The sequence below is a fragment of the Pongo abelii genome, chromosome 20 (genome assembly GCF_028885655.2).
Source record: "Pongo abelii isolate AG06213 chromosome 20, NHGRI_mPonAbe1-v2.0_pri, whole genome shotgun sequence".
In the NCBI taxonomy this organism is placed as follows: Eukaryota; Metazoa; Chordata; class Mammalia; order Primates; family Hominidae; genus Pongo; species Pongo abelii.
The window spans coordinates 4,108,196-4,130,600 of NC_072005.2; the positions used below are offsets into that span (position 1 = coordinate 4,108,196).

General features: G+C 53.6%; 1 protein-coding gene across 10 annotated transcripts in view; it reads left to right on the plus strand.

Annotated features, from left to right (window-relative positions):
* Nucleotides 1-22,405, plus strand: part of ANKRD24 (ankyrin repeat domain 24) — a 42,637-nt gene that overhangs the window by 11,633 nt on the left and 8,599 nt on the right. For 3 of the 10 annotated variants that reach the window (XM_063719278.1, XM_054539364.2, XM_054539366.2), the window contains exons 3-17: nucleotides 5,498-5,584; nucleotides 5,691-5,821; nucleotides 5,899-5,987; nucleotides 7,893-7,957; nucleotides 8,739-8,796; nucleotides 13,079-13,149; nucleotides 13,338-13,444; nucleotides 13,620-13,807; nucleotides 14,304-14,357; nucleotides 14,603-14,640; nucleotides 15,897-15,977; nucleotides 16,104-16,211; nucleotides 18,271-18,309; nucleotides 18,396-18,494; nucleotides 22,115-22,187. In XM_063719278.1, coding sequence (XP_063575348.1) covers nucleotides 5,498-5,584; nucleotides 5,691-5,821; nucleotides 5,899-5,987; nucleotides 7,893-7,957; nucleotides 8,739-8,796; nucleotides 13,079-13,149; nucleotides 13,338-13,444; nucleotides 13,620-13,807; nucleotides 14,304-14,357; nucleotides 14,603-14,640; nucleotides 15,897-15,977; nucleotides 16,104-16,211; nucleotides 18,271-18,309; nucleotides 18,396-18,494; nucleotides 22,115-22,187 — 1,288 coding nt within the window. Of the gene's footprint in view, nucleotides 1-1,663; nucleotides 4,046-4,212; nucleotides 4,353-5,497; nucleotides 5,585-5,690; nucleotides 5,822-5,898; nucleotides 5,988-7,892; nucleotides 7,958-8,738; nucleotides 8,797-13,078; nucleotides 13,150-13,337; nucleotides 13,445-13,619; nucleotides 13,808-14,303; nucleotides 14,358-14,602; nucleotides 14,641-15,896; nucleotides 15,978-16,103; nucleotides 16,212-18,270; nucleotides 18,310-18,395; nucleotides 18,495-22,114; nucleotides 22,188-22,405 lie in introns of those variants that run through there. The other 7 variants (XM_054539372.2, XM_054539370.2, XM_054539368.2 and 4 more) reach the window with 7 other exon arrangements.

Below are 22,405 nucleotides of genomic sequence, written 5' to 3' on the forward strand. Positions count from 1 at the left end.
AGCCTCCCATGTTCAAGCGATTCTCCTGCCTCAGCCTCCCGAGTAGCTGGGATTACAGGTGTGCACCACCACGCCCGGCTAATTTTTGTATTGTTAGTAGAGACGGGGTTTCACCATGTTGGCCAGGCTGGTCTTGAACTCCTGACTTCAGGCGATCAGCCCAACTTGGCCTCCCAAAGTGCTGGGATTGTAGGCGTGAACCACCGCGCCCAGCCAGAAATGTGAATTTCATATCATTTTTCACGTGTCAGGAAGGATGATTCTTATTTTGCTTTTCCCTCCCCCCCCAACGACTCACACGTGTAGATACCATTCTCTACGGAAACAAGCAGTGGGCAGGATCTGGGCTGCTGTGAGCAGTTTGCATTTTAAGCTGAGTGAGGTCTCTGGAGGCTTTTGTGCAGGAGAGAAGAGATCTGATGCAGGGTTTTGGAAGCTGCCTCTGGCTGCTGGGGGAGAAGGGACAAGGCGACAAGGTCAGAGGCTGGAGACCAGGAAGGATGCGCCCCAGAGGCAGAACCTGCAGTGATGGGGCTAGACTATGGTGGTGGCTGTGGAAGGGGTGAGAAGGGGCAGAACAGGACACAGCATGCAGCCAGTGGGCTTGGCTGGTGGACCGGGTATGGGGCAAGAGAGAGGTGTCAGGGTGATGCCAGGGCTTGGATGAAGCCTGGAGGGCTGATGGTATCCATGGTGCACCTCAGTGGGCTTCGAGGGGCATTTGATCTGATTGATTGATTGATTGATTGATTGATTTTTTTCAGATGGAGTCTCACTCTGTCTCCCAGGCTGGAGTGCAGTGGTGCGATCTCGGCGTGAGCCACCGCGCCCAGACTTTTTTTTTTTTTTTTTTTTTTTTTTAAGAGAGAGAGTCTCACTCTGTCACCCAGGTTGGAGTGCAATGGCACGACTTCGGCTCACTGAAAGCTCCGCCTCCTGGGTGCACGCCATTCTCCTGCCTCAGTCTCCCGACTAGCTGGGACTACAGGCGCCCAGCACCATGCCCAGCTAATTTTTTGTATTTTTAGTAGAGACGGGGTTTTGCCATGTTGGTCAGGCTGGTCTCGAACTCCCCGTCTCAGGTGATCTGCCTGCCTCGGCCTCCCAAAGTGCTGGGATGACAGGCGTGAGCCACCGTGCCTGGCCATTTGCTCTGATCTTGTATGGCATCCGGGAGGACAAGTGTAGGAGACAGTTGGAAACCGAAGCCCTGAGCTGGGAGATCCATTTCGGTCTCTTCTCTGGAGAAGCTTAGAGGACCTCCCCACCCCCAAGGGTGAAAGGAGAGAAGAGTTCCAAGGACACCCTCCTTCCCAAATGTCTGTCACTTTCCATTTTCCTGCCTTGGTTCCCACTCCTCCCTCCTCTTGTCCAAAGGTGTCTAAGAGGGCCGGGCGCAGTGGCTCACGCCTGTAATCCCAACACTTTGAGAGGCCAAGGCAGGTGGATCACGAGGTCAGAGTTCAAGACCAGCCTGGCCAACATGACAAAATCCCGTCTCTACTAAAATACAAAAATTCGCTAGGCGTGGTGTCGCGTGCCTGTAATCCCAGCTACTCGGGAGGCTGAGGCAGGAGAATTGCTTGAAGAAGAATTGCTTGAACCCGGGAGGCAGAGCTTGCAGTGAGCCGAGATCGCACCACTGCACTCCAGCCTGGGTGACAGAGCAAGACTCCATCTCAAAAAAAAAAAAAAAAAAAAAAAAAGTCTAAGAATAATCACGGACCACACCGACATGTAAATGCTCAATGCTCACCTAGCCCTAAGCCAGTGGTCAATGTGTCAATGGAGGGACACTTGCCAATGTTGGGATATCTGTGGTTGTCACAACTTGGAGGCGCTCCGGGCGTGGAGTGGGTGGAGGCCAGGGATGCTGCTCAGCACCCTGCAGTGCCCAGGACGGCCCCACTCTAGAGAAAGATCCAGCCTCAAATGCCCACAGTGCTTCCTTGGTGCCTGTCCTATTATCTGTCTCATTTAACAGTTGAGAAATTGAGAGGGAGAATTTCAGAGAGGGAAAGCGATTAGCTCGAGGTCAAACAGCAAGGATGATATAACCAAACTGAATTCAAGTCCCTGTCGCCTGTCTGCTGGGTCGTTGCTCTGGAAGACCTCGTTTTTGTTTTTTTTGTTGTTGTTGTTTTTGTTTTAGTTTGTTTGTTTTTGTTGTTGTTTGTTTGTTTTGCAATGGAGTCTCGCTCTGTCACCCAGGCTGGAGTGCAGTGATGCGATCTCAGCATACTGCAACCTGTGCCTCCCGGGTTCAAGCGATTCTCCTGCCTCACTTCCTGAGTAGCTGAGATTACAGGCACCCGCTACCACACCTGGCTAATTTTTGCATTTTTAGTAGAGACGAAGTTTCACTATGTTGGCCAAGCTGTTCTCGAACTCCTGACCTCAGGTGATCTGCCCGCCTCGGCCTCCCAAAATGTTGGGATTACAGTCGTGAGCCACCGCGCCTGGCCTCCAGGGCTCCTAAAATGCCAACTACCTGTGCTCCCAGAGTCTCCAGGCCTGCGAATGCTGCATGGCATCCAGTAGGCGCTCAATAAATGCTTACTGCGTGAAGAAGCATCTCCCCCAAGTGTTCATCTGATGCATGTTTGTGGAGCACCTGCCATGGGCCAGGCAGTGGGGACGCTGCAGTGACAGAAAGGAACCCAAGGCCCCTCCTCTACCGGAGGAGCCGCGGGTCCCAGGAGTGGCAGAAATTGACCGGAAATGGCTAGAGAATGTCAGAGCTGCGCCGGGACCAGCTAGCTCTTTCTGTGAGGAACGAGTCACAGTTTTATTGTGCGCTTACTGTATGCTAGGCACTGGTCGACTGAGTGCTGCGCAGGTAGTACCTTGGCATCCTCCCGGTAACCCTCTGTAGTAGGAACTATTTATTATGAAACCCATTTTACAGAGGAGGAAGGTGAAGTCCAAAATAGGTAAGTCTGTTGGCCCAGTCATATAGGTAGGAAAGGCTGGGGCAGGGGCGGGGTGCTGGATTCAAATTCAGGTGTGTAGGATTGCAGCTCCCCATTGGCGAATGAATGAATGAATGAACGAATGACTGAATGAATGAATGGGTGAGCCAATGAGTGAATGAATGAACGAATGGGCGTGCCAATGAATAAGCAAATGAGTGTGGGAATGAATGAATGAATGGTGCGGGAATGAACAAATGAATGAATGGGTGGTGAACAAATGAATGGGTGAGTGAACTAATGAATGGATGAGCCAACAAATGGATGAACAAATGAGTGAGTGAATGAATGCAGGAATGAGTGAATGCAGGAAGGAATGGTGTGAGAATGAATAAATGAATGAGTCATATAAGAATGAACGAATGAACAAATGGGTGAGGCCAATGAATGAATGAAAAGGTGAGCAAATAAACAAATGGGTGAACGAATGAACGAGTGAATGAACGAATGAATAAGTGAATGAACGAATGGGTGAGCCCGTGAATGAATGAACGAGTGGGTGAATGAATGAATGAGTGAATGAATGAAAGAGTGAGCAAATAAACAAATGGGTGGAGGAATGAACGAGTGAATGAACGAATGAATAAGTGAATGAATGAATGGGTGAGTGAATTAATGCATGAAAGGGTGAGCAAATAAATGAGTGAAGGAATGAACAAGTGGGTGAAGGAATGAACGAGTGGGTGAACGAATGAACGAGTGGGTGAACGAATGAACGAGTGGGTGAATGAACGAGTGAATGAACTAATGAATAAGTGAATGAACTAATGAATAAGTGAATGAACGAATGGGTGAGTGAACGAATGAATGGGCGGGCCGGTGAATGAATGAAAGAATGGGCGAACGAATGAATGAGTGAATGAATGAAAGTGTGAGTGGCGAGAGCCCTGCCGGCCGCGTGGCGGTGAGAGGCTGCGGACGTCGCGGGCCCGGAGGCACCTGCGCGCCCTTGGCCGACTCGGAGGAGGCGGAGATGGACGCCCGCGGGTCCCCTGGAGATGCAGCTGGCGGCCTGCGCTGGTGAGGGAGCCGGGCCCCCGGCGCCGCGTCCTCCTCATCCTCTAGGCGACAAGGTCAGGAGGGGCCGGGGCGGCGCCCCCTCCCTCAGCCCCCAGCCCCCTACCTGGGTCTTCCCAGTCCATCCCGTGGGGGAGGGGGCTGGCGAGGAGGGCAAGGGGGAGGGGGCGGCACCAGGGAGGGCGGGACCGGGCGGGCGGGGCGGGGAGCTCCGGCAGCGCCCAGCCCCGCCCTCCGGCCGCTCCCCGCGGTCCCTCCAGCCCCTCCGGCTGCCGCCTCTTCTTGGAAACCCGTGCGCCCCCCGCGCCCCGCGTCCCGGACGCCATGAAGCAGCTGTGTCTGTGCGCAGCCGCCTCCTTCGCGGTAGGGCCCGGGGAGGGGGCGCAGGAGCGGGCGGGGCGCGGGTACCTCCTCTCCCCTCCCTTCCCCGTCCCCGGCTGACCTGGACCCCCCCCGCATTCCAGACCCGGGAAAGATGGGCGGCGTGGGGCAGGGGGAACAGAGGTTGGGGCAGCTTTTGGGGGAATGGAAGAGACATTTGGGGAGACATGTGGACACGTTTTGGAAGACACTTTGAAACAAATGGGGACATTTAGGAACATTTAGAGGGCATTGGGGGGTGCAGTTTTGGGAAAACATTTTGGAGACAGATGGGGTCATTGAGGGGACAACTTGGAAGCTATTTTGGGAGAGCCGATTTTGCGAAGAGGTAATGATTTGGAGAACAGTTTGGGAGAACATTTGAGGGATGTTTTTGGAGGATATTTTTGGGACATGACGGTATCATTGGGAAGGATGGTTTTACAGAACACTTCAGGAATTTGGGGGAGACATTTTGTAATGCATTTCAGGCTACAGTGTTGAGGGGAGAAGCCTTGGGATGTTTAGGGGACAGTGGTGGCATTTCAGGGCAGTTGTGGATAAACAGGGCAGAGGATGGTCCTGAGAGACATTTAAAGGGGACTTTTAGGGGTTCAGATGGGATTTTGGAGGGTAGTTTGGAAAAGACTCATGGATCCGTTTTCTGGCGGCGATGTTGCAGGGGTGGCTTTCACTAAGGGATGAATTGGGGGACAACTTTTTTTGTTGTACAGAGTGGGTCTTGCTGTGTTGCCCAGGCTGGTCTCAAAATTGCTGGGCTCAAATGATCCTCCCACCTCAGCCTCCCAAGCAGCTACAGGCATGAGCCACCATGCCCTGCTGATTGTTTTTATTTTTTGTAGAGACGGGGTCCTACTATGTTGCCCAGGTTGGTCTCAAACTCCTGGACTCAAGCGATCCTCCTACCTTGGCCTCCCCAAATGCTGGGATTACAGGCGTGAGCCTCCGTGCTCAGCCCAGGGAACAACGTTTTGGAAACAGATGCCAGGGGGCTGCTCAGGGGATGATGCTGGTGGTGGGCTTTTGTTGGACAACTGGGGTGATGGGCCTGGGGACAGAAGCTGGGGGCCGCAGGCTTGGGGGACACCGTCTGAGGACCCCTCGCCCAGGACCACCTCCCCCTGCAGCTGCGGTTCAGCCCCACTGACCTTGGCTCCTGCCCGCCCTGCGGCCCCTGCCCCATCCCGAAGCCGGCAGCCAGAGGCAGGCGCCAGGCAAGTGCCCAGGGGCAGGTGGTGAGAGCCCAGAGCCCCTGTCAGGGGGCGTGGGGAGGGGACAGCAGCCAACCCTGCCCCACGCACCTCTGGGTGTGCCCTGCAGAGTCAAGACTGGGGCAAGAGTGACGAGAGGCTGCTACAAGCCGTGGAAAACAACGATGCACCTCGGGTGGCCGCCCTCATCGCCCGCAAGGGGCTGGTGCCCACGAAGCTAGACCCCGAGGGCAAGTCCGCGTGAGTGCCTGCGACCCGGGAGTGAGATGGCTGAGGGGTGGCAACCTTGCGGCTGAACCCTTGTCTCTCACCTCCAGGTTCCACCTGGCGGCCATGCGGGGTGCGGCCAGCTGTCTGGAGGTGATGATAGCTCATGGCACCAATGTCATGAGCACGGATGGGGCAGGTACTACCAGCTGGGCCCCGGGGAGGGAGGAGGAACTGAGCCCAGGTGCCCAGCCTGAGGGTCCAGCCAGACCCTGCTCCCAGGTCTCAATGTTCTCTGCTGAAAAAAGGGGAGGCTCCCTCTGGTGCTCCTCCCCTGCCCCCAGGGAGACACACGGGCATGTTAGGATGGGGCGGCCAAAGATAGAGACTGTGGCTGGCACCGAGCAAAGCCAGTGGACAGCTTGTGGATGGGGAGTGACTAGGATTCAGGTATTGGTTCAGTTGGGTGGGGAAGTAGCTGGCATGGGGAAGTAGCTGGGGCTTGGGGGATAGCTGCAAAGTTTCTGGGGTTTTGTTGTTTTTTCTTTTTTGGGAGGAGGGACAGGGTCTCCCTCTGTCACCCAGGCTTGAGTGCAGTGGGCATGATCTCAGCTCACTGCAATCTCCACTTCCTGGGCTCAAGGGATCCTCCGACCTCAGCCTCCCAAGTAGCTAGGACTACAGGCGCACACCACCATGCCCAGTTAATTTTTCTATTCTTAGTAGAGATGGAGTCTCCCTGTGTTGCCCAGGCCGGTCTTGAACTCCTGGGCTCTAAGTGATCCTTCCACCTCAGCCTCCCAAAGTGCTGAGATTATAGGTGTGAGCCACCATGCCCAGCCTGGGGAAGTTTCTAGAAAGTGACCGAGGCAGAGGAAGAACTGGGGCTTGGGAGATAACTGGGACCATTGGACGAACTAAGCTTTGAGGTGCATCTGGGATGTAGGAGTATCTGAGATCAAGGAAGTGACTGAAGGGAACTACTTGGAGTTTGGAGGAGGAACTGGATTCCTGGGAGTAGCTGAGCTTGCAAAGTATCTGGGGCAGGAGAATAACAAGTAGAGTTTGGGGAATATCTGAGGTATGTGGGATAGCTGGGATCTAGGAGTAGCTGGAGCTGTGGGAGTAGCTTGAGCTCTTGAAGTAGCTGGGTTACAAGGAGAACTTGTATGTATGTATGACTTAACTGGGGACTGGGGAATAACTGAGATAAAAATGTGCCGCCAAAAGGAGTATGTATGACTTAACTGGGGACTGGGGAATAACTGAGATAAAAATGTGCCGCCAAAAGGAGTAGCTGGGGCTCAGGAGGCAACTAGGCATGGGGACACCGTCAAACCTGAAGCTTTAGGGCCACAGGCATAGTGGGCAGGGTATATGGAATAGCTGGGGATTCGTGGAGCATCAGACAGGGACAGAGTTGACATTTGGAAGAGGAAGGGTATACGGATTGGCAAGAACATATACAGCAACTGTGAGTTGTGAAGGGCAGAGCTGAAACTTTGGTGTAGTTGACCCTGTAGAGTATCTGGGGACATGGGGAGTAGCTGAGGCACTAGGGCTTGAGGAATAGGTGGGTATGGACAGTCGCTGAGATGGGATTGTCTGGAATACAGACTAGCCATGGCTTAGAGAGTCTCTGGGTACAGGGAATAGCATGGTTTTGAGAAGTACCTGATGGCCAGGCACAATGGCTCATGCCTGTTAATTCCAGCACTTTGGGAGGCTGAGGTGGGAGGATCGCATGAGCCAAGGAATTCAAGACCAGCTTGGGCAACACAGCAAGACCCCTGTCTCTACAGAAAATACAAATAAATTAGCCAGACATGGTGGCACTTGCTTGTAGTCCCAGCTACTCGGGAGGCTGAGACAGGAGGATCGCCTGAGCCTAGGTGTTCAAGCCTACAGTGAGCTATGGTCACACTGCACCCTAGCCTGGGCGACAGAGCAAGATCCTTTCTGCAGGGAAAAAAAGACAGAAATACTAGGGTTTACGGACTTTGCTAGACACAGAAACTCATCACAAGTAGTTGACATGGCTTGGGGAGCAGCTGGGAGCTACTTGAATACCTGGAGCTCCAGTAAATCTTCTTTCCTTCCCCAGGTTACAATGCCCTCCACCTGGCGGCCAAATACGGGCACCCACAGTGCTTGAAGCAACTACTGCAGGTCATTTACTTTCTTATCTCAGCTACTCCCTTGGCCCCTACTGCTCCTGAGTTCCAGCAATTCCTTGAACCCCCAGATGCTCTATGAATCCTAGATATTCCTTGGGCCCTTTTACTCCAGAACCCTAGCTACTCCCTGGATAACCAGATACTCTCAGACCATCCACATGCTTCTCCTATTTAAGATGTACTCCCAAGCCGGGCGCGGTGGCTCACACCTGTAATCCCAGCACTTTGGGAGGCTGAGGCTGGTGAATTGCCTGAGGTCAGGAGTTCGAGACCAGCCTGGCCAACATAGTGAAACCCCGTCTCTACTAAAAATACAAAAAATTAGCTGGGAGTAGTGGCGTGTGCCTGTAATCCCAGCTACTAGGGAGGCTGAGGCAGGAGAATCCCTTGAACTCGGGAGGCGGAGGTTGCAGTGAGCCAAGATCACGCCATTGCACTCCAGCCTGGGCAACAAGAGCGAAACGCCATCTAAAATATATGTATATATATACTCCCAATGCCAGGTATTTCCTGAGCTCTGTTTCTCCCCAAGCCCTAGGTCCTTTCTTAGCCCCAGACACTCGCGGAGTTCCCAGCTACTCCCCAAATTCCCAGCTGTTTCTCAGCTCCCAGCTATTTTCTTTTCTCGCCAATTTTCATGAAAGTGGAGTCACTTGGGGGCCAGGGAAGGGTGAGGCTGAAGTATAGCAGAGCCCAGGGTGGGGAAGGCAGTCCTAGAGAAATCAGGCAGCAAGAAGGATGGCTCCGCCTCAAAGGACTCGCCCCATCCCCAGGCTTCCTGCGTTGTGGACGTCGTGGACAGCAGCGGGTGGACTGCCCTACACCATGCAGGTGGGTGCAGCCCAGCCCTGCCCTGACCCCGTAGCCCAGAGGGTGCTAGACTTGGGGGTTATTCTACCCAGGGCCCTAGGGACCTGACCTGCTGTGAAGCTTCCTGTCTCCTCCTTTCTTTTTTTTTTTTTTTGAGATGGAGTCTCACCCTGTTGCCCAGGCTGGAGTGCAGTGGCGAGATCTCAGCTCACTGTAACCTGCACCTCCCAGGTTCAAGCAATTTTCCTGCTTCAGCCTTCCAAGTAGCTGGGACTACAGGCACCTGCCACCACACCTGGCTAATTTTTTTGTATTTTTAGTAAAGACGGGGTTTCACCGTGTTGGCCAGGATGGTCTTGAACGCCTGACCTCAGGTGATCCACCCGCCTTGGCCTCCCAAAGTGCTGGGATTACAGGCGTGAGCCACCGCTCCTGGCCTTCCTTTTCTTTTTATGAGATAGGGTCTTGCTCTATTGCCCAGGCTGAAGTACAGTGGTGCAATCATGGCTCACTGCATTCTTGACCTCCAAGGTTCAAACGATCCTCCTGCCTCAGCCTCCCAAGTAGCTGGGACCACAGGCATGCACCACCATGCCTGGCTAATATTTTAAATTTATTTGTAGATACAGGATCTTGCTATGTTGCCCAGGCTGATCTCAAACTCTTGGGTTCAAGTGATCCTCCCACCTCGGCCACTCAAAGTGCTGGAATTACAGGTGTGAGTCACCTCACCTAGCCTCCTCCTGTTTTTTTTTTGACATAGAATCTCCCTCTGTCGCCCAGGGTGGAGTGCAATGGCGCAATCTTGGCTCACTGCAACCTCCACCTCCGAGGTTCAAGCAATTCTCCTGCCTTAGCCTCCTGAGTAGCTGGGATTACAGACCTATGCCACAACACCCACCTAAAATTTTTTTGTATTTTTAGTAGAGACGGGGTTTCACCATGTTGGCCAGGTTGGTCTTGAACTCCTGCTGACTTCAGGTGATCTGCCCGCCTCAGCCTCCCAAAGTGCTGGGATTACAGGCGTGAGCCACCGTGCTGGCCCTTTTCCTTTTTTTTTTTTTTTTTTTTTTTTTGAGGTGGAGTCTCGCTCTTTTGCCCAGGCTGGAGTGCAGTGGCGCAATCTCGGCTCACTGCAAGCTCCGCCTCCCGGGTCCACGCCATTCTCCTGCCTCAGCCTCCCGGGTAGCGGGGACTACAGGCACCCGCCACCACGCCTGGCTAATTTTTTTGTATTTTTTAGTAGAGACGGGGTTTCACCGTGTTAGCCAGAATGGTCTCGATCTCCTGACCTCATGATCTGCCTGCCTCGGCCTCCCAAAGTGCTGGGATTACAGGCGTGAGCCACCGTGCCGGCCCTTCTCCTCCTTTTTTATTACCTACTGTATGCCAGGCACTGGAGCCCATCATAAATCCCGGTTACCCTTTGAACCACAGGCTATTAGCCCATTGCACAGATGAGGCTTAATGAGGCTGTCACTTGTCCGCAGCAGATGTCGTAGGGAATCCAGGTCGTCTGACCTCAAGGAGCAGCCGATTGTACTCCTGGTCTTTGTGAGGATGAGGAGAGGTCCCAGGGTTTAATTTCCTTTGAGGAGCTCCTAGGAGATAGCAGAAAAACCATAGCTCCAGGCAGCTGGTACCCTCATAATCACCAAATCCAAACTCCTTCCCGGAGGGAGGGAAAGGGACGCACCGACTTGAACCAGAACCCAGCCCCCGATCTGTCCGCTGTCCCCGTGAAATTCACGCATGGCTTTCGCAGACGACTCAAGAAACATCTGTTCTTTCAGAAACTCAGAATAAATTTGGGCTTTTGGGGTTTTAGTCACTGGGTGAGAATTCCCTGCAGTTGGAGTATGCTGCCACCTAGTGGCGGCAGTGCCTCTGGTCACAATATAGGAGCCCGTTGGTTTTTGTCATTCAACAGTTACTGAGCACTTTGGGAGGCCCAGGCGGGCAGATTAGCAGAGGTCAGGAGTTCGGGAATAGCTTGGCCAACATGGTGAAACCCTGTCTCTACTACTAATAAAAAATTAAGGCCGGGTGCGGTGGCTCACGCCTGTAATCCCAGCACTTTGGGAGCCTGAGGCAGGCGGATCACGAGGTCAGGAGATCAAGACCATCCTGGCTAACACGGTGAAACCTCGTCTCTACTAAACAATACAAAAAATTAGCCAGGCATGGAGGCATGCGCCTGTAATCCCAGCTACTTGGGAGGCTGAGGCAGGAGAATCGCTTGAACCCGGGAAGTGGAGGTTGCAGTGAGCCGAGATCGCGCCCCTGCACAGCCTGGGCAACAGAGCGAGACCCCCTCTCAAAAAAACCAACCAACCAACAACAACAACAACAAACAGTTATTGAGTACCTATTGTGTGTCAGGCACCGTTCTACGTGTTGTAGATAAGGTTTGCAGCAATCAAAACCTCATACTCCCTCAGACACACAGCAGGTATTCAAATAGAGTTTGTTGACTGAAAAACGGATTTTTGTGCTTAATCAGACTGTATGTCAACCTGCTGGAATTCATACCCAGGGGTTCCAGAGACCATGCGCTTGTCTCAACTGCACAGCCTCCTGGGGAGCCTCCCTGTCTCCGCTCTGGTCCTGTGTAATGGCAGTAGGAGGGATCTCTTAAAATATAAATAGACCAGGCACAGTGGTGCACGCCTGTAATCCTAGCACTATGGGAGTCAGAGGTGGGAGGATTGCTTGAGCCCAGGAGTTTGAGACCAGCCTGGGCAACATGGCGAAATCCCATCTCTACTAAAAATATAAAAATTAGCCAGGCGTGATGGCTCATGCCTATAATCCCAGCTACTCGGGAGGCTGAGGCAGGAGAATCGCTGGAACCCAGGAGGCGGAGGTTGCAGTGAGCCAAGATCACACCCCTGCATTCCAGCGTGGGTGCAGAGGGAGACTCCGTCTCAAAAAATAAAAATAGGCCATGTGCGGTGGCTCACGCCTTTAATCCCAGCACTTTGGGAGGCCGAGGCGGGTGGATCACGAGCTCAGGCGATCGAGACCATCCTGGCTAACACGGTGAAACCCCGTCTCTACCAAACATACAAAAAAATTAGCCGGGTGTGGTGGCGAGCGCCTGTAGTCCCAGCTACTCGGGAGGCTGAGGCAGGAGAATGGCGTGAACCCGGGAGGTGGAGGTTGCGGTGAGCTGAGATCAGGCCACTGCACTCCAGCCTGGATGACAGAGCAAGACTCCATCTCAAAAATAAATAAATAAATAAATTAATTAATTAAATAAATACATAAACATATAAACGGGGCCGGGCGTGGTGGCTGCAGCCTATAATCCCAGCACTTTGGGAGCCAGAGGCAGGAGGATTGCTTGAACCCAGGAGTTTGAGACCAGCCTGGGCAATATAGTGACATTCCGTTTCCATAAAAAAAAAAAAAAATTAGCCAGGAGTGGTGGTGCACGCCTACAGTCCCGGCGGCAGATTGCTTGAGCCCAGGAGTTCAAGAAAAGCCTGGGCAACATAGCAAGACCCTGTCTCTGAAAAAATAAAATAAAATAAAATAATATAAAATAAAATAAAAATTAGCCAGGCATGGTTGCACATGCCTTGTAGTGTGGGTCTCAGTCCTGTAATCCCAGCCCCTTGGGAGGCCGAGGCAGGAGGATCACTTGAGCCCAGGAGTTCGAGACCAGTCTGGGCAACACAGCGAGACCCCGTCTCTACAAAAAGTAGAGGGAACCACAGTGCTTGGGACTGGCGGTCGGCAGACCTAGATCCTAGATCTGACTCTGCCTCTCACCCCAGTGGGTGACCACAGGCCTGGATGGGCCTCAGTTGCTGCATCTGTAAAATGCAAAACTTGCCTTTGTTACAAATTCCTCAGGGCACGTGGGAATTTCTCATGAAATAAAGGAGCAGGGTCACACCCAGGCAGAAAGTCCCCAGAAAATGTCGAAGTCTCACCCTATGCCTACTCTTCCCCCTTTTGTTTTCCTTCCTTTCTTTTCTTGGTTTTTGAGACAAGATCTCACTCCGTCACCCAGGCTGGTGTGCAGTGGTGCCCTCATGATTCACTGCAGCCTTGAACTCCTGAGCTCAAGCGGTCCTCCCGCTTCAGCCTCCCGAGTAGCTGGGGCCACAGACACACGCCACCACACCCAGATAATGTTTGCATTTTTTTTTTTTTTGTAGAGACAGGGTCTCGCTGTGTTGGCCCAGGTTGGTCTCAAACTCCTGGACCCAAGTGATCCTCCTGCCTTGGCCTCCCAAGATGCTGGGATTACAGGGTTGAGCTACCGCACCGGACAACCTTTTCTCTTTTGCAGCGGCTGGTGGCTGTCTCTCCTGCTCAGAGGTGCTCTGCTCCTTTAAGGCACATCTAAACCCCCAAGATCGGGTAAGCTTCTGGGATCTCTTCGGGGAAGATGTTATGCTTGAGGCATGCTGCCACCAAGTGGCAGTATCTCAGGCACCCTTTGAAAGTCTGAGAAAGTCTGAGGTGAAACTCAAGGGCAGTTATATAGGCTTCTGCACCTCCCGGGGGTCAGTTTCTCATGCCATCGCATCCCTCCTCCTCCTTACCAGTCAGGCGCAACACCCCTCATTATAGCAGCTCAGATGTGTCACACAGACCTGTGCCGTCTCCTACTGCAGCAAGGGGCTGCCGCGAACGATCAGGACCTGCAAGGCAGGTGAGCATCTCCCCTCCCAGCCAGTCCACCCTATGCTGTGTGACCTTCGGCAAGACTCTTAACCTAAGTAAGACGATCTAGCCGGCCTCCTCTTCCCAGCCCAGCCTGGGTGCTGAGGTGGGCGTGGGGGCTTGGGGGATGTTCTCATCTCCTCAGTAGCCGCCTCCCCTCGTAGGACGGCCCTGATGCTGGCCTGTGAGGGGGCCAGCCCCGAAACAGTGGAGGTCCTGCTGCAGGGCGGAGCCCAGCCGGGCATCACCGATGCGCTGGGGCAGGACGCGGCTCACTATGGCGCCCTGGCGGGGGACAAACTCATCCTGCACCTTCTGCAAGAGGCGGCCCAGCGCCCGTCCCCACCCAGTGGTATGCAAGCCCCACCTCCCCAATGAATTTGCTTCTTGGCAGCTTCTTGTCACTCCCCTTTTCTTTATCGTGAATAGTTTCAAGGTACCCCCGATTGGCTGCATTCTAGGAGGTCCCAGAGCTTACCCAATTCTACTCAGAACAGTTTCAAGGAGCCCCAGGGCATTTAGAGTAGTCTGGGAGGGGGTCTGCTTCTGCTTTCCTGGGTCATCTGTACAGTAAGAACTTTGCGTGTCCTAAGAAGGGCACCCCCTGCTGGGCAAGGTGGCTCATGCCTGTAATCCCAGCACTTTGGGAGGCTGAGGTGGGCGAATCACTTGAGGTCAGGGGTTCAAGACCAGCTTGACCGACATGGTGAAGCCCTGTCTCCACTAAAAATACAAAAATTAGCTAGACGTGGTTCAAGCAATTCTCCTGCCTCACCTTCCTGAGTAGCTGGGACTCCAGGTGCCTGCCGCCTAAGTCCCTCACACCTGGCTAATTTTTGTATTTTTAGTGGAGTTGGGGTTTCTCCACGTTGGCCAAGCTGGTCTTGAACTCCTGAACTCAGGTGATCCACCCGCCTCAGCCTCCCAGAATGCTAGGATTACAGGCATGAGCTACCCCACCCAGCGTATCCTCTCTTTTTAACAGCCCCAAGTCCCTCTCTCAGCACTCTACCCAAGCGCCAGATTTCTACCTTAAACGCCCTGATTCTTGGGGAAATCGGGAGCCCCCTACAAGTCCCTGGGGCCCACCAATGCCCTTCCCGGGCCTGGGAACAGAATGCCTGACCCTGCTTCCCTCTCTCCCCAGCCCTCACAGAGGATGACTCAGGCGAGGCGTCATCTCAGGTATGGACCCCTAAGCAGTGAAGGAGCCCCTCCTCCCTGCATCCACACTAACTTCTCCCCTGCCCCAAGCTCTGTGAGAAGAGAAGGAAGTTAGACCTGGGAAAACCTGTTTGGAAAGAATGCTACCTTCAGGGTATGCTGCCACCAAGTGGTGGCAGTGTGCTCAGCCTAACTCCCAGAACTGGGTGAGAATACTGGGGGGATGGGGCCAAATTATGGGGCTGGGGTGGGAGGGCAGTGGAGACTGAGGTTGTTGAGGGTTGATGTCTTCATGGAAGGAAGCAGATCTGGCCTCTTCCCCTCTTTCAGTTTTTTTGTTTTTTTTTTTCCCCCCAGACGGAGTCTCGCTCTGTCGCCCAGGCTGGAGTACAGTGGCTCGATCTTGGCTCACTGCAACCTCCACGCCCTGAGTTCAAGCGATTCTCCTGCCTCAGCCTCCCTAGTAGCTGGGATTACAGGCACCCACCACAACTGGCTAATTTTTGTATTTTTAGTAGAGACAGGGTTTCACCCTGTTGGCCAGGCTGGTCTCAAACTCCTGGCCTCAAGTGACCCACCCGCCTCGGCTTCCCAAAGTGCTGGGATTACAGGCATGAGCCACTGAGCCTGACCCCTCTCCTAGTTTTTTGTTGTTGTTGTTGTTGTTTGTTTGTTTTGTTTATTTTTTGAGAGATGGAGTCTCGCCCTGTCACGCAGGCTGGAGTGCAATGGCGTGATCTCGGCTCACTGCAACCTCTGCCACCCAGGTTCAAGTGATTCTCCTGCCTCAGTTTCCCTAGTAGCTGGGACTACAGGCGTGCGCCACCACGCCCAGCTAATTTTTTGTATTTTTAGTAGAGTCGGGGTTTCACTCTGTGTTGTCCAGGCTGCTCTCGAACTCCTGACCTCAAGTGATCACCCACCTTGGCCTCCCAAAGTGCTGGGATTACAGGTCTGAGCCACCGCGCTGGTCCCTCTCCCAGTTTTAAAGCATCTCTGTTCCACAGAGGAGTGAAAACGTGTGGGCAATGTGGTCTAGCCGGGGAAAGAACTGAGGGACAGAGAGGAGCAGAGAGTAAAGAGTAAGATCTGGAACTTACAGGGAGTTGGTCTTGTCTGCGTTTTGCTGGGATAAGTAAGGGGGAGGAGGCAGGGGCTGGTTCCATGTTCTCGGGAAGTCAGGCCATGGCTGGGGCTGGCTGGGTTGGTTTACTGTGGGGGTGGCTGGCATGGGCACCAGATCGGCCCCCTTCACTCTCTCTCCCCTCCCTTCCCAGAACTCTATATCCAGCCATGGAAAGCAGGGGGTCCCCAAGAAGCGGAAGGCGCCTCCACCTCCCACCAGCATCCCCATGCCGGTGAGAGACGCTCTGGGCACGGGAGGAGGCGTGGGGAGCCCCCAGGCGCAGGGAGGGGCTCTGGCTGAGACCTGGGATGGGGAAACCTTAGGCCCCATCTAAAGGCCGTGGTGGGGAGGGGAACAGGATGATCGAGATGCCTATGAGGAGATCGTGAGGCTGCGGCAGGAGAGGGGCCGCCTCCTGCAGAAGATCCGGGGCCTGGAACAGCACAAGGAACAGAGGCAGCAGGAGGTTAGGAGGCCTCGGAGATTTGGGTGTGGGCCAAGCCTGGGTGGGGTCAATGCAGACATGAAGATCCCCCTACTTTTCTCCCACCTTCCCTCCTCCATCTCTCTCCCTCCCCACCCTGCTGCAGCCACCTGGGTCTCCTCGCTGTTCCTCCAACTCGCCAGGCGCAGTCCTGCCTCAGGGCCTTTGCACCACCTGTGTCCTCTGCCTGGAATGCTCTAGCGCAGTCCTGCCTCAGGGCCTTTGCACCACCTGTGTCCTCTGCCTGGAATGCTCTAGTCCCAGATGGCCCCACAGCTCTTTACCTCACCTACTTTATGCAATAAGCTCCTCGCCAAAGACACTTCCCACGCCCACTTTCTTTAAGATTGTAACATCACCCCCCACCGCCCCCCCAACCAACTCGCTAGTTCACTTTATTTTTTATTGATTTTTGTTTTGTTTTGTTTTGTTTTTGAGACGGAGTCTCACTCTTGTTGCCCAGGCTAGAATGCAATGGTACACTCTCGGCTTATTGCAACCTCCGCCTCCCGGGTTCAAGCAATTCTCCTGCCTCAGCCTCCCAAGCAGCTGGGATTACAGGCACCCACCACCACACCCGGCTAATTTTGTATTTTTAGTAGAGATGGGGTTTCAGCACATTGGCCAGGCTAATCTCTAACTCCTGACCTCAGGTGATCCACCCACTGCAGCCTCCTAAAGTGCTGGGATTGCAGGTGTGAGCCACCGCGCCCGGCCTCTTTATTTCCATCTGCAGCACTTACTGCTATTGGGCATGCATCTGTTTTATGTGTGTCCACCCATTTGACTGTGAGCCTGCGAGGGCAGGCATGCCTGGGTCACAGTATGGGCGTCATCAATATTGATTGGGTGAATGAATATTCAAGTGAGTGTGTGAATGAATGGCCAAAACCAGGGTCTGCCCCATAAGAGGCACCCAGTAAAAACTTTCTGGCTGGGCACGGTGGCTCACACTGGTAATCCCAGCACTTTGGGAGGTTGAGGTGGGCAGATCACTTGAGGTCAGGAGTTCGAAACCAGCCTGGCCAACATGGTGAAACCCCATCTCTACTAAAAATACAAAAAAAAATTAGCTGGGCATGGTGGCAGGGGCCTGTAATCCCAGCTACTTGGGAGGCTGAGGCAGGAGAATTGCTTGAACCTGGGAGGCAGAGGTTGCAGTGAGCCAAGATCACACCACTGCATTCCAGCCTGGGTGACAGAGCAAGACTCCATCTCAACAACAACAACAACAACAACAAAACAAAAACAAACTTGTTGAGTGAATGAGTGGATGGAACGGTGCCTGGCGTACAGCAGGTGCTTAATAAGTACTTAGTAATTGGCCAGAATGGTGCATACTGGCACACAGCAGGCACTTAATAAATACTTAGAAATGAATGACTGGTCAGAATGGTGCATGCTGGCACACAGTAGGTGCTCAATAAATACTGAGTGAAAAGTCAGAACAATAGCTGGCACAAAGTAGGCACTTAATAAATAGGAATGAGGCCGGGCACAGTGGTTCACGCCTGTAATCCCAGCACTTTGGGAGGCCGAGACGGGCGGATCACGAGGTCAGCAGATCGAGACCATCCTGGCTAACACGGTGAAACCCCATCTCTACCAAAAATACAAAAAATTAGCTGGGCCTGTTGGCGGGCGCCTGTAGTCCCAGCTACTCAGGAGGCTGAGGCAGGAGGATGGCGTGAACCCGGGAGGCGCAGCTTGCAGTGAGCCGAGATCACACCACTGCACTCCAGCCTGGGGGACAGAGTGAGACTCCGTCTCAAAAAAAAAACAAATAAAATAAATAGGAATGAATGGGGCCCAACATACAGCAGGTGCTCAATAAATATTTAGTAATGAGTGAGCAGGCAGAATGGTGCCTGGTACACAGCAGGCACTCAATAGTAATGAGTGAGCGGGCAGAATGCAGTAGGTGCTCAATAGTTGCACGTGGAATGCGTGAATGTGCATGGAATGGAGGCTACGAAGCAGCAGGTGGGGCAAGGAGGCCTCTTGCCCAGATCCAACCCCCTGTCCCTGTTTCTCCCGTCAGTCCCCGGAGGCCAGCTCCCTGCACAGCCTGGAGAGACAGGTAGGTGGGAAGGTGGGGAGGAGCCGGCCCTCCTGCTGCCCAGCCTTTCCTCCCAGAGGCAGCTGAGCCTCCACTGCTGCTCCCAGGTGCAAGAGCTACAGCAGCTGCTGGTGGAGAGACAAGAGGAGAAGGAGAGCTTGGGACGGGAGGTGGAGAGTTTGCAGAGCCGGCTGTCCCTGCTGGAGGTAGGAGCAGTGATGAGTCAGGGCTGGGCTGGGGCTGGGTGGGGGAACTTCTCTCCTGCAGCAGCGACAAGACAGTCACACCAGTGCATGCACAGCCTCACACACGTGCAAACACACGCACCAGACACATGCACTCACAAACCCACAGTCTCGGCCGGGTGCGGGGGCTCACGCCTGTAATCACAGCACTTTGGGTGGCCGAGGCGGGCGGATCACGAGGTCAAGAGATCGAGACTGTCCTGGCCAACATGGTGAAACCCCGTCTCTACTACAAATACAAAAATTAGCTGAGTGTGGTGGCGCGCGCCTGTAGTCCCAGCTACTCTCGAGGCTGAGGCAGGAGAATCACTTGAACCCGAGAGGCGGAGTTTGCAGTGAGCTGAGGTTGCACCACTGCACTCCAGCCTGGGTGACAGAGCCAGACTCCGTCTCAAACAAACAATCCCACAGCCACGTGTACCCATGCACATTTACAAATGTGCACAGACAGAGAAAGGCCCTTCCTTTCTTCCCCTTCTCCCTCCTTCCTTCCTTCTGTCCTTCCTTCCTTCCTTCCCTCCTTCCTTCCCTCCTTCCTTCCTTCTGTCCTTCCTTCCTTCCCTCCTTCCTTCCTTCCCTCCTTCCTTCCTTCTGTCCTTCCTTCCTTCCTTCCCTCCTTCCTTCCCTCCTTCCTTCCTTCCCTCCTTCCTTCCTTTCCTTCCTTCCTTCTTCCTTCCCTCCTTCCCTTCCTTCCCTCCTTCCTTCCTTCCCTCCTTCCTTCCTTCCCTCCTTCCTTCCTTCCCTCCTTCCTTCCTTCCCTCCTTCCTTCCTTCCCTTCCTTCCCTCCTTCCCTCCTTCCTTCCTTCCCTCCTTCCTTCCTTCCCTCCTTCCTTCCTTCCCTCCTTTCCTTCCTTCCTTCTTCCTTCCCTCCCTCCCTCTTTCCCTTCCTTCCTTCCTTCATTTTCCTTCCCTTCCTTCTTTCTTCCTTTTCTCCTTCCTTCCTTCCCTTCCTTCTTTCTTCCTTTCCTTTCTTTTCCTTTCCTTTCCTTTTCCTTCCTTTCTTCCTTCCTTCTCTCTTTCCTTCTATCCTTCCCTTTTTTTTTTTTTTTTTTTTTTGGACAGAGTCTCGCTCTGTCACCCAGGCTGGGGTGCAATGGTGTGTTCTCGGTTCATGGCAACCTCTGCTTCCCGGGTTCAAGCAATTCTCCTGCCTCAGCCTTCCAAGTAGCTGGGACTACAGGTGCGCGTCACCATGTCCAGCTAATTTTTGTATTTTTTGAGGGGTGGGGAGGATGGAGTTTCACTCTGTTGCCCAGGCTGGAGTGCAGTGGTGCAATCTCAGCTCACTGCAACCTCTGCCTCCCGGGTTCAAGTGATTCTTCTGCCTACCGCAGCCTCCTGAGTAGCTGGGATTACAGGCGCACACCACCACGCCCGGCTAATTTTTGTATTTTTAGTAGAAATGGGGTTTCACCATGTTGGCCAGGCTGGTCTTGAACTCCTGACCTCAGGTGAACCGCCTGCCTTGGCCTCCCCAAGTGCTGGGATTACAGGTATGAGCCACCACACTCAGACCCAGAAAGGAGTTTTCTCTAAGCATATGCATCCACGCAGGGATGGATAACCACTCTCTATGCACGTGGCAGAGCATGGTTAACAGCAGGCACACCCACAAACACACAGTTTACACACACGCAAGAAACAACGTCCAAGAATACATCACCACACACGCATGCGTTGCACATGCACCCGTCTCATGCAGTCACACACAGACAACATGCCCACAAATACATACACATGCAACAAATATTTCTTTTTTTTTTTTTTTTGAGACAGGGTGTTGTTCTCTTGTCCAGGCTGGAGTGCGGTGGCACGATCATGGCTCACTGCAGCCTTGACTTTCCTGGCCTCAAGTGATCCTCCCACCTCAGCCTCCCGAGTAGCTGGGACCACAGGCGTGTGCCACCACACCTGGCTAATTTTTTTCTTTTTGGAGAGATGGGGACTCACTATGTTGCCCAGTCTGGTCTCCAACTCCTGGCCTCAAGTAATCCTCCCATCTTACAGGCATAAGCCACCAAGCCCTGCCAGTATTTCTGAAAACACACAATTATGCAAACATGTATACATATAGACAATCATACACACAAACACAGAGATCCACAGGCACATTCAAAACACAACCACACACACACCAGACTAAAGCATGAAGCCGGACACGGTGGCTCACGCCTGTAATCTCAGCACTTTGGGAGCCCGAGGCGAGTAGATCACCTGAGGTCAGGAGTTTGAGACTAGCCTGGCCAACATGGGGAAACCCCATCTCTACTAAAAATACAAAAATTAGCCGGGTGTGGTGGCGGGCACCTGTAATCCCAGCTACTCGGGAGGCTAAGGCAGGAGGATCGCTTGAACTCAGGAGGCGGAGGTTGCAGTGAGCCGAGATCACTCCACTGCACTCCAGCCTGGGCGACAGAGCGAGACTCTCTCTCAAAACAAATCAACAAAAAGTCATGCATGTAATCTCACATAGTCACAGGAAGGGAGGGGCCCCAAGGCACACGCACAACACTATACCCACACCTATGGTCACAAAGACAAACCTCCAGCCAGCTCTTTGCATGCCAAATGGATACTGTCGCATCCACCCTCATGCCGACAAACACACCCACAGGTAACCACAGCCTGCCCCGAGGTCCCCTCACCCAGGAGGGAGACGCCCATGGCACACAGACCAGGAAGCTGGGGGATGCTGGCATACACCAGGCATCTGATGAGGAGTTAATAACCAAAATATGTAAGGAGTTAATGCAACTCAATACCCAAAAAACAACCTAGTTTAAAAAATGGGGGCAGGCTCAGTGGCTCACGCTTGTAATCCCAGCACTTTGGGAGACCAAGGCGGGTGGATCACCTGACGTCAGGAGTTCGAGACCAGCCTGGCCAACATGGTCAAACCCCGTGTCTATTACAAATACAAAAATTAGCCAGGCGTGGTGGTACATGCCTGTAATCCCAGCTACTCTGGAGGTTGAGGCGGGAGAATCACTTGAATCTGGGAGACTCACTGGGAATTACAGTGAGCCGAGATCGTGCCACGGCACTCCAGCCTGGGGGCAAAGAAAAAAAAAATGGGGGCAGGCACAGTGGCTCATGCCTGTCATCCCAACACTTTGGGAGGCTGAGGCAGGAGGATCGCTTGAACCCAGGAGTTCGAGACCAGCCTGGGCGACATGATGAGACCGCATCTCTGCAAAAAAATAAAAAATAAATAAATAAAAATTAGCCAAGTATGGTGTTGCACACCTGTAGTCCCAGCTGCTTGGAAGGCTGAGGTGGGAGGATTGTTTGAGCCCAGAAGTTGGAGGCTGCAGTGAGCTATGTTCGCACCACTGCCCTCCAGCCTGGGTGACAGAGTAAGACCCTGGCTCCAAAATAAAATTTAAAAAAAAGTGGCACGGGGAGTGGGTGGCAAAGGACATGGAAGGTGCTCACTAAATCCTTGTGGGCCAAATGCAGCCATCTGGTGCTCGTGGGAGACATACAGATATGTGAACAGCCCAGTCCCCACTGGAGTCTTGGTGGGGACACACAGGGGCTGAGAGCAGAACCCCGAGCTGGACTCTGCTCCCTACCCCCAGAACGAGCGGGAGAATACTAGCTATGATGTGACCACCCTGCAGGATGAGGAGGGTGAGCTGCCTGACTTTCCAGGTGAGCCCCCACCTCCCCACGCACTCCCAGCCACCTTGTCCCCTGGGGCCCTGGGAGACGGAGCCTGGGCCTCTGGGTGTGGGGGAGTTTGAAGCTGGGAGGGAGGTTTGCACTCATCCGTTTTTTAAATTCTGCTTGCCTGAGCCTGCCCTGGGGACCCTGATCCACCACTCCAGCCCCCCACCTCCTGTCCCCCTGTGGCCCAGGCCCCCGGGGCC